Raw genomic sequence first — 11162 nt, forward strand, 5'->3', positions numbered from 1 at the left:
GATTTGTCCATTTGCACCTGCCACTGGATGCGTGTTGCCACAGACAAAACAGGAAGCCGCGTCCAGGAAATGGAGATTCAGGTGTTGACGTGCAAGTGCTTAGAGGTGCCTTTCATTGGCCTTCATTTGGTGTACAGGACTCGACTTGTCTGGTCTGCTGGTTTATGTTGCATTCTGAGAAATTGGATGCAGGACAAATGATGGATGGATAGAGCACTAGATGGATGGATGATGGATGGATGGATAGATAGAAGAATAGAGCAATAGATAGATAGAGCGCTAGATTTTTTTGATAGAGCGCTAGGTAGAGAGCTAAAGAGCTAACGAGCTCGCTAGATAGAGAGCTAGCGAGTTCGCTAGATAGCGAGCTAGCTAGCTAGATAGAGAGCGAGCTAGATAGCTAGCTAGAAACAGAGCAAGCGAGCTAGCATGCTATATAGATTGAGCGCTAGATAGAGAGCTAGCCAGGTAGCTAGTTAGATAGAGAGCGGCAAACTAGCGGGCTATATAGATAGAGAGCGAGCACGTTAGCTAGCTAGCTACCTAGATAGATAGATAGACACCTCTGTGATGAAAAATGCCGCTGCATAATACACACGGCACATAAGGAGTCTGTAATCTATTTCGGAGATGTAAGCAGAACGCCTCGTGATGCGTGGGCGCGGTTGAAAATGAATCACGTTGACTGACTGACGCCGCCGTCATTTTCCTTTCCAAGCACGCGTGACAGGTAACTCTTGATAAAAGCTGTGTGTGTGTGTGTGTGTGTGTTTATGTTGTGGTGCTGTATAATATTTCCTGGGGAATGGAGAAGGGTTGCCATGGCAGCACCGTGAACGAATGTGTGTGTGTGAGAAAGCTTTTTTACGAGAGGCCAACTGAGGACAGCGCGTTTGTCATTTCGCCGTCGCTTATCTTGCAAGCCGCGGAACGTCATGACATTTTTTATTTGATTTTTTGACCTTCTGCTTTGTGCTGAGACATAATAGCGACATAATCATACCCTTGGATTTCAAGTGCTACTGATGTATGAGAGGCTCATGTTGATGTGGGGAAGGCAGTGTCAGCGTCGGAGCATATCGCAGATGGGGACAGGGAGGCACATTCGGACGTTTGATATTAGTTTTTTGTCACAATAACTCATTTGGGAGGGCTTCGCCCGCCAATGCCCACAAGAAATCTCTTGAATAAGAGTTGATGGCGGCTAATGTTCATTCATGCTACATGTAAAAAAAGAAAAAGAAAAAAGATCAATCAGGTCAGATTTCATTCGATTCACTCCCATGTAGACTTGTGCTTCACTCTCTATGCTGACTCGGCAGTTTTCCCTGAGGTTCATTAATTCCTGCTCACACACTTCCTGCACCGCCTAAAGGAACCTATAGTCCACATACAGGATATGTGAAATATTTCATTAACAGGGCCAAAGTGGGTTAAGTTTGAAGGTACAATGGTTAAAAAACAATTTTGTGTCGATGAAAAGTGATGAAATACATTTTCTCTAGGATTAGAGATAGACCGCCATGCTTTTTTCAGGGCCAATATCGATACCGATTATCGGTAGTCAGGGAGGCCGATAACCGATATTTGAAGCCTATATACATTTGCAGAAAAAAAAGTTGGCGTCAAAATGTTTAATAATAAAATAATAATAATTCCAGCACTTGACTGCTTAAATGCCTTTAAGGACATGTTTATTAAACAGCTTTTGTGATTTGCAACATGTAAATGTTTTTTTGTTTGCCATCAGCTTTTGCGCCAACTATAATGTGGTTTCCGCACACAAACTCCTAAATAGCCGCTAATTTGCGGGCTAATTGTTAGCTCGCGGGCTAATTGTTAGCTCGCGGGCTAACCATTCACCCACACGCTAACCCCGGGATAACTCCCAAATAGCCGCTAAAAAACGGCTATTAGGTTAGCCCGTGAGCTAACCTAATAGCCGTTAATTTGCTAGCTAGCCGGTTAGCTCGCCGGCTAATATCCGCTAATTTGCGAGCTAAAAGTTAGTTCGCGGGCTAACCATTTACCCGCATGCTAACTCCCAAATAGCTGCTAATACGCGAGCTGTTAGCTTGCGGGCTAACCATTCACCCACACGCTAAGCCCCGGATATCTCCCAAATAGCCGCTAAAAAACGGCTATTAGGTTAGCCCGCAAGCTAACCTAATAGGCGTTAATTTGCGAGCTAGCCGGTTAGCTCGCGGGCTAATATGCGCTAATTTATGAACTAACAGTTAGCTCGCGGGCTAACCATTCACCGCATGCTAACTCCCAAATAGCTGCTAATTCGCAAGCTGTTAGCTAGCTCACGTGCTAATAGCCACTAATTGCTGCTTATTGGCTGTAAGCACTGCACGAGCAACCAATCAGATGGTGGTGTGGGCGTACCAATGCTGCAGGGAGTCAACAGCCGCGGAGAGAAAGCGCCCGGCAGAGCAAATATATCGGCCATCAAAACAAAACAAAAAGGCCGATGCCGATATTCATAAAATGTTGAATATCGGCGCCGATTATCGGTCTATCCCTATCCAGGATACACAAATTTGGTAGGAATGCTGAGGTTAGATTGCGGAACGCTGCGATGACGACAAGCCAGACGCTGACCTCTGGCCCCTGGAGGCCCGACAGTGGCTCGTTTATGGTGACTAATGCAGCTGTGACGATGCGTGGAAGCGAAGCCGTCCTCTGGCGGTTGACCTCTGCCAGTCTTCTAAGCTAAGACACGTCAGTGGGAAGATGGCAGCCCTGCAGCATGTGGGGGAGGGGGGAGGGGGTGTCTGGGAAGCCGATGATGACGATAATTCCCGGCGGGTTTTACTCGAATGCGTAGATTCTCTATTAGGATTCATGAGTAGTGAGTACATCTGCCTCACAAATGAGAGGATTGTAAAAACCAAGAGGGATTTGTCTTGCGGATTGGAAGTTTTCATACCAATTTGGACCATAACAGTAGAAGTCACAGATTGAGATGAAGAAGAAAGGAACTTGGGGGAGGGGCATTAGTAAAGACTTATAGGAACTGGTCTTGGGGATCGGAAAGTTCATGTCTTAATCAGAACAACAGTTTATCTTAATCGGCCATCTTTGTTGTTTACATCCACCTCAAATGCTTTTGAGGTCGGAACTGGGAGACTCCAAATGAGAAATATCCCACCTTCCTCGAATGCAGCTTTAGAGCTCAGGTAGCAACCAATCACGGCATACCTGTTAGCTGGGTTTTGTCATGTGACGTTCATAAACTGAGCTCTGTGGTCCTGTGATGTCATTTCCAGTTGACAGGAAGTGACAAAATGGCCGCCACCTGAAATGGGCATGAACGGCTGGGGATTTTGCTGCCTAATTTATATTCTACAAACACAATATTAATCAAAATGCCGTCTTTAGACTAGTGAGAGTCTTTAGACTTGACTTCCCTTTTAACCTGTGTGTCCACCTTTTGCCTTTCGCGAGCATTGTGGTCAACTAAACAGAGCGAGATGGATGGATGGATGGATTCAGAGCCTTAAAAAAAAATGGAGTAGAGCCCGAGTGCTGGGCAAATCTTGAGAGAGGGAAACACCATCCCCAACCCCCACTCTCATCTTTCCAAGAGGAAACACATTTGGAATGCTGCACATACAGTAGCGTCTCCCCTTTTCCTCCTGCATCCTCTCCCCAAGTCTAATTTGCCAGCACGCGATGCATTCAAATTCCTCTTGTCACGTGACATCCCCTCATTTGCATATCCAGGAAAGAAGGGAGGGCTGCGTGAGCCAATAGGAACCCGTCGTGGCGGTGACGTGAGGGAGGCGGGGCAGGAGGCTTCTCGCTTGGACGTGACGTTGGCGTCAGTGTGTACTGTGCAGTTCCACTCTGCACTGAAGCAAGCAGGCAGGATCTCCCCCCCCCTCCCCTCCTCAATCTCTCTCTAGCCCACGGAAGAGGCACCGCGGCGCCACGGGAGAGGATGTCCTGCTGAATCGAGGGATAGGCCCGGGAGAGTCTACCGGCCCCGTCCCTTCTTTCCTTCTTCCCTCAACGATAAGCGAAACCCTCCTTCCACCTGGAAGCGAGAGAGAGGAAGACGTCAGCTTCTCCTCACAAAAACACCCACCACCACGTTTCTTTCTCCCCCCCCTCCTCGTGTGCACGGAGGGTTTCTCCGTGACGAACGTGGATTATATGGAACAAGGGCCGACCGGGTACTAGTTAGCACGGGAGCTAACTAGTTAGCTACACCTGCCAGCTAGCGTTTTTCGACATCGGCTGGGAACAAGTTTACATTGTCTACTTTTTTTTTTAGTGCTTTAACGAGCATTTATTCAGAATTATTGTTTCTATTATACGAAACGTGCCACTATTTTTATTTAATTTTTTACACCGGTAAAATAAGCTAACGCGAGCAGCTGCTTTGTAGCCCACATTCAGTGCATTCAATTAAAACAGACTTTTTTTTGGGGGGGGGACGATTTAATGAACATTCTAACGCTTTAACACAACAAAAAGGACATTACGCAATTTGGACGACGTTCTCCGAGGATTTGGAATCATAATTCGGACCTTTTTGCGTTGAATGGGAAAACAAAGGCGAGTGGAGCCAGCTATCTTTTGACCTTTTTAATTTCATGTAATTTAAGCCCGCTAACCAAGCAAGCCCTCTCCCGACCGAGGACCACCCCAAAGCGGACTGAAGAAGTCTTTGTCGCCGATCCCGGTGGAGCAATTACAGCAACATTCCCCCATGAACATACAGAGGTCACGTCCTATTAACATTTCACGTCATGGCAGATCGCGGCACAAATCGCACGACTTCGAAGATTTATCTTGCCTGAGGAGCGCCGAGTCGAGCCAGAGCTTCAGCCCCAACCTCGGCTCGCCCAGCCCGCCGGAGACCCCCGACGCGTCGCACTGTATCTCCCGCATCGGGGACTACCTGCTGCTGGAGCCCCTGGAGGGGGACCACGTCTTCAGGGCCGCTCACCTGCACAGCGGCGAGGAGCTCGTGTGCAAGGTGAGCCACGTACACGTTATGTACACACATGCACGCGTGCCCAGGTGCACGTATGTTCGTATTTCGTATGCATTTTGTGCACAAAGGCGAAGTCTAGCCTGCAGCGAGCACTCTGCACTACTTGGCTCGCATTGCAAAGAGCGAGAGAGGAGCCTAATGGAAAAAGTGAATGGACAGCATGACGTAACGTTGATAATGGGGCAGGAAGAACACGTACCACACAGGGTACATACGATCTAACGCAAGAGTTGTATCTAAGAATCACCATTTTTTTTAAAGGTAGCTCCTCATTTTTGATGCAGTCGTTTAACATACTGTAGGTATTATTGTGTTTGTGATTTGTAATGGTGCATTGCATCATACCCGGCTGGCTGTTCCTAATATTTTGAGGAGCACATTTCACTTACATTAATTGACTAAATACCAACATTGTTACAGGATGCATGCACCAAACTTGACACCTCACTGGCGGTGTCATCAAAAAAGGAAAAGCTGAACGTAAACTGTTTATTTTTGGCCATTGCTATTTGTGGTCTGTAGTGCCCCCAGATGGCCAGGAAGAGGTTTTTTTTTTGTTGCCACGTTATGGCCAACTCATTCCCAATGATACATTGTAGTTGTTCCTACTTGAAATTTTAATCATTCAGCACATTTGATTCCTATTGGAAATTATTGTCAACATGCCGAAAATCCCCAGTTACCAAAAATTCAAAATTTTCATCAATCATTCACCGATTCAAATTATTCCAACTTTAAACTGTTCAGGCTATACCAGAAATGTTTTAAAAATAAAAGGCCAAAATTAAGATTTTAAATGAGTTTTTCTCTAGTTTCTACATTTTTTGACCAATTCAAACAGTGCCAACTGCTTTTCCCAACAGCTATTTTTTTTTCAAAATAAAAGACAAATTAAGATTTTTTCCTCATATAATTTCTACACTTTCGACTGATTCAAATGTTACAATTTTAAAACGTTCAGCTTAACCCCACCACAATTTTTTTTTAAAGGTAAAAACTAAGATTTTTTTGTTTTTCTCTAATTTCTACTTCTTTTTTTTTTTTTGACCAAACCAACTAGGGCTAAACGATTTTGGAAAATAATCTAATTGTGATCCCTCCTCCCCCAAAAATTGCAATTGTTATATCATATGCCATATTCTGTTATAGACTATAGGATCTTAAGATAAAGGTAAAAGTTTTAATTGGTCTACGTCTTATCCCAACAGCTATTTTTTTTTCAAAATTTCAAAATAAAAGCCAGAGAAAACTGATTTTTTTTTCTGTTTTTGTCCTCTAACTGCTTATCTTAACAACACATTTTTAAATTTCAAAATAAAAGCCGATTTGTACTTATGTCATAATATAAGCACCCACGACCGGCCCATCAGCTGACTGTTTGACTCCCCTCTATGCCGAGGAATCCTATCAATAGCCGATCAATCCCCCACCTATGCCATTGATCCCTCCCAAGTCGGCTTGGGGAGGTTTTAAAATGTGGACCCATGGGGAGTTCTTTTCCTGTTGACCGCGAGTGGTGGAAGCACTCCTGCTTGAAGTCAATCTGAAGAAGAGGGTGGGGAGTCGGGTTGCCATGGCAACTAAAGAGGCACTGCAACCTGGGGCTGCGGTGCAAGTATATACTTTTATTCCTCATCAATGTAATACACTTGAAACGGAAACCACATTTTGTGTATCACCACCATACATTTCCTAAAATGGCTTCCCAACCATGTCCCATTTTGTTTCCCGCCCGCCCCAGGTGTTCGACGTGGGCCGCTACCAGGACTCCCTGGCGGCCTACTTCGCCCTGGGCCACCACCAGCACATCAACCAGGTGCTGGAGGTCCTGCTGGGCGAGACGCGGGCCTACGCCTTCTTCGAGCGCAGCCATGGCGACATGCACTCGTTCGTGCGCACCTGCAAGAAGCTGCGCGAGGACGAGGCCGCCCGCCTCTTCCACCAGATCGTCTCGGCCGTGGCGCACTGCCACGACGGCGGCCTGGTGCTGCGAGACCTCAAGTTGCGCAAGTTTGTCTTCAAGAATGAGAGCAGGTGAGTTGGCGGGCCAAAACTCAACTTGATAGAGGGAACGAGTGATGCGAGAATTCTGCCTTCAACTGGCTTAAAAAGCTCTTGTTGCTTAACAGCACTCCAGGGTATCCTAGTGGCTCCTTCCTGTGAGCTTTACACAGCAAACACAAGCTGTTCGCCGTTTTTTTTTTTTTTTTTTTTTTTGTGTGTGTGTGAGAAGCTGGCGCTCAGACGATCAGCTCCTCTTATCTCGGCCCACTTTTAACCAAATCAAATCCCCTCGTTGCGCCGCTACGTTTGTCTTTTTTTATCGAAGCGAGAGCAAATGTCGGCGTTAATCCTGAGGAATTACTCGCCTCGCTTCCTCACGTCTTCAAAGGAACTTCCCGTCAGGCCTAATTACACCGCTTGCGCCGCTTTCATTATCAGCCCCTTTCACACAAAAAGGTTGCGGAAATGTTGTAAATTCCTTTCTTTTGTTACTCTGTTTTGCCATATTTTATCGAGCAGCCAGGAGAGAAGGGACTCTTGCAGACTGGCTAGCAATTAGCTAGTCTTACATTGTCATTTGCTAACTCCCACATCACTCACCGGGCCATGTCTTTTAAATCCACACACATTCAAAGTCACAGATACTACAGTGTCAAACGTTAGGATGTTGACCTCAAGTGGACAAAAATCATATCTGCACCTCACATTCATAGTTTCATAGCTGCTATGTGAAAACACCATCTATTTAAAAATTTTTTATTTTTTATTTTATAGATTTTTATGTTTTTGTTCATCCCAAAAATGTAAACACTCACTGACACCCATTAAAAAAAATATATATATATATTAATTTTCTTTGGAAGGTTTTTACATTTTTGGGATGTCTGCATTCAGTTTAATCCCAAAAACAAAACCTGTTTTAAAAAAAAGATTTAGGTCAATTTTTTAATTATTTAGAAAAAAAATGTATTTAAGATTTTTAAGTTTTTGGGATGTAGATTTTTTTTATTGTACTTTTAAAACAGATATAAAATTGGTGATTAATTATGAGTTAACTCGTGAAGTCTTGCAATTAATTGCGATTAAAAAATGTAATTGTCCGATGCTCTTAATTTTTAATCATCTTTTCTTTTTTTAAATCGCGTCAGGCGATTACAATTTTTAATCGTAATGAATCGCCTGACTTCAATAGTTAACTCACGATTAATCATACATTTGATATCTGTTCTAAATGTACAATTAAAAAAATCTAGGTTTTCATACTCTTGTTAACAAAATTGGGAGAGAAAAAATTAACTAATAAAAATAGTTCAAATGAATTTTTGACGTCAATGGCAGTTAATGAAGGACCCTATATCGATGAAGTTAATAATCAATTAGCTGTTGACTAATCATTGCACCTCTGATCAAATCAAACGGTGGGCAAATGTTGTCGTTTTCCCGGCCTTGTGCTGACGTGCTGTTGTTGTTGTGCTCGGGCCGCGCGGTGAAGAAGCTCTCTGAAGCTGGAGAGCCTGGAGGACACGTACATGCTGGCGGGCGGCGACGACTCGCTGTCCGACAAGCACGGCTGCCCGGCCTACGTCAGCCCCGAGATCCTCAACGCGGGCGGCAGCTACTCGGGCAAGGCGGCCGACGTGTGGAGCCTGGGCGTCATGCTCTACACCATCCTGGTGGGCCGCTACCCCTTCCACGACGTGGAACCCGGCTCGCTCTTCAGCAAGATCCGCCGCGGCCACTTCAGCGTGCCCGACACGCTCACGCCCAAGGCCAAGTGCCTGATCCGCGCCATTTTGCGCCGAGAGCCCGCCGAGCGCCTCACCTCGCGCGAGATCCTTCAGCACCCCTGGTTCGACGCCGCCGCAGCCCACCCGGCGGGGGCGGCCGGGCGAGGCGAGCCGGAGCAGATGGTGCCCGACGTCAACATGGAAGAGGAGCACTTGTTCAGCTGAGCACACGCCCAAGCACAAACGGACCATAGCTGTAGTTTAGCCATGTTGTTGCTTTTTTTTTTTTTTCAATCCCGACATTTTCACACATAGAAAAAAAAAACCCTCCAAACCTGGCATGATGAACATTGGGATCTGACCCAAGAATAATAATGTAGCAACATGTGCTTTTAAAGAAACAAACTTGTTTTTTTATTTTATTATTTTTGGTTTGATGTGGTGCTCGTAACAAGTAGACACATTTTTCACACTACGGCAAGCATGAAGGGACAAACCGACGACTGGATTCCTCATCATTACTGGGATTTTAAAAAAAAATCATTGTTTCTCCTCATCTTTCTGTCCGGGAATCTTTTGCCACATTGTACTGCCGCCATTTTGTTGTGGCGTCCACTTTTTTTGAATACATTTTGAATTTGGAAATTTGGGGTTGTAAAATTCCGGGAATTTCCAAAGTTTTCCAAATTTTCCACGGGAATTCACATGAATTGGAAATTCACCAAATTTTGAAGTTTGACTCTTGAATGTAGTTGGCGGGAAAATATATTTTCGTATTTCTGACAAACGGATGGCACAATTAGGTTCATGTGCAGAAAAGAAAAATGTATTCAGTTCAATTCCCACAAATGTCAATAATTTCCGTTAAAATTCAATGGGATGTCAAGATTGAAAATTTTGGAAATACTCCAAATAAATTTTTTACCAGAGCAATTAATTGCGGTTAATTTATGTATATATTCTAACGTTAATATAATCATTTTGTTAGCCTGATAGCATAATTGCTCAAATGTTTTGTTTTTTTTAGCTTACTATCAATAAAAATATAAATATGCTTGCCAAACTTATTTTATCTTTTTTGTTTTATGAATTTTTTTTTTTTAAATGTCATAAGCGATTATGCTATTACACTATTTTGTTTTGTCGTCAGCAGACTGAAATCATTTCAACATGTTCATTTGTTATGAATATTGCTCTGGCTTGAGCACAAAAACAGATTTACCCCCAAATAATCCGAGAATAGGAAAAATTTGCGAATCCTGAACTGTGAATGTTTTATGAACATGTTAAAAAATGGACTTGGGCGATTATGCTGCTAGGCTAATGATTTTTTTCATAAGCAGACATCCACCAAAAAAAAAAATGTCAACAGATTTATTTCTAAGAAGTCATTTATTCCCGGTAAATCTAACTTTGAACATTTCTGGAATTTTGCAATCCTTGGACAATTTACGTTAAATTACGAAAAATTCCGCCGCTATTTTGCGGTGTTGTGCACTTGGATGTGTGGTCACCATTTAAAGTTTTGTATGTAAAGTCTTTAGAAAAATGAAGAGTGCAGCATTTATTTAAATCAAACGTCTTTCTCTCTCTCTCTCTCTCTCTATATATATATATATATAAATGAATAAATAAATCTAAAAGAAGTATAAATCTATATATTTAAAAAGTACTACATTGCAGGGTTTTGTTTTTCTTTTGACACAGGACGCTCTGTCTCACGCTCAGAAGCCATCTTGTGTGCCAGTAATCCCGCCGCCACTCTCCCTCTTCACTCAGCGACAGTATTCTCCATGTCATTTGAATTTGTCGTTTTTTAATTTTTTTATTTTATTTTATTTTATTAATAATCAGCATGCACACCATGAATTCTATAAACTTGCCTAGGAGAAAGGGGATGGTCCAATTCCCTCTGAATTAGGCTGTCTTGTCCTAAATTACACTTGTTTTCCTCTTTTTTTTTTCTTTTTTTTTAAGATGGCGCTTCCTTTTTGATTTAAATTGGTGCTGATTTGGTGCTAATGTTTAGTCCTGGAGAAAGGGGTGGCTGGGAAGGGGGGGAGGGTTCAGTGGTGCATGGTGGGAAATCTGCCTCAGATGTTCTGATTGTATCGTTTAAAAAAAAAAAAAGAAAGGAAAAAAATACTCTGGTGTTTTGTCCAAATTTATTATTCCATAAATAAAATTGTGAACTGCGATTGCTCGTCATGTTTTTTTTTTCTTAACCCAAGTGTGTGTGTAATGCAAACACAAGATCAGGGTGAATGGATCAATTCAAAGAAAAAAATTAATAAATCCAACTCTGGTGGAACGATTTTCCAACAATGATTAATTAAATACTTTAGTGCCATCGTGTGGACAAATGGTGTACTGCTTCACAGTATACTCACGAACATTTATATTTTAGAAAATTGTCAATT

At 43.2% G+C, this 11162-nt stretch overlaps 1 protein-coding gene across 2 annotated transcripts; it reads left to right on the forward strand.

The window, feature by feature from the left end:
- Window positions 1–2794: 2794 nt before the first annotated feature.
- On the forward strand, window positions 2795–10940 carry trib2 (tribbles pseudokinase 2). Of its 2 annotated transcripts, none has more exons than XM_086060878.1 (3): window positions 2795–4993; window positions 6753–7045; window positions 8508–10940. In XM_086060878.1, exons 1-3 carry the CDS (start codon window positions 4724–4726, stop codon window positions 8965–8967), a joined length of 1023 nt encoding a protein of 340 aa, XP_085917004.1. In that variant the 5' UTR covers window positions 2795–4723; the 3' UTR covers window positions 8968–10940. The 2 variants fall into 2 exon arrangements, with proteins under 2 accessions (XP_085917004.1, XP_085917005.1); XM_086060879.1 differs by having other exon boundaries at window positions 3752–4993; window positions 8511–10940.
- Window positions 10941–11162: the final 222 nt, after the last annotated feature.

Source organism: Leptonotus elevatus, chromosome 18, assembly GCF_054856555.1.
Source record: "Leptonotus elevatus isolate MCC_2025b chromosome 18, RoL_Lele_1.0, whole genome shotgun sequence".
NCBI lineage: Eukaryota > Metazoa > Chordata > Actinopteri > Syngnathiformes > Syngnathidae > Leptonotus > Leptonotus elevatus.

Coding starts and splice junctions, on each gene's coding strand:
- trib2 (XM_086060878.1), top strand. CDS start 4,724: ATGAACATACAGAGGTCACGTCCTATTAACATTTCACGTCATGGCAGA. Junction 4,994..6,752: donor GCGAGGAGCTCGTGTGCAAG/GTGAGCCACGTA, acceptor CGCCCGCCCCAG/GTGTTCGACGTGGGCCGCTA. Junction 7,046..8,507: donor GTCTTCAAGAATGAGAGCAG/GTGAGTTGGCGG, acceptor CGCGCGGTGAAG/AAGCTCTCTGAAGCTGGAGA.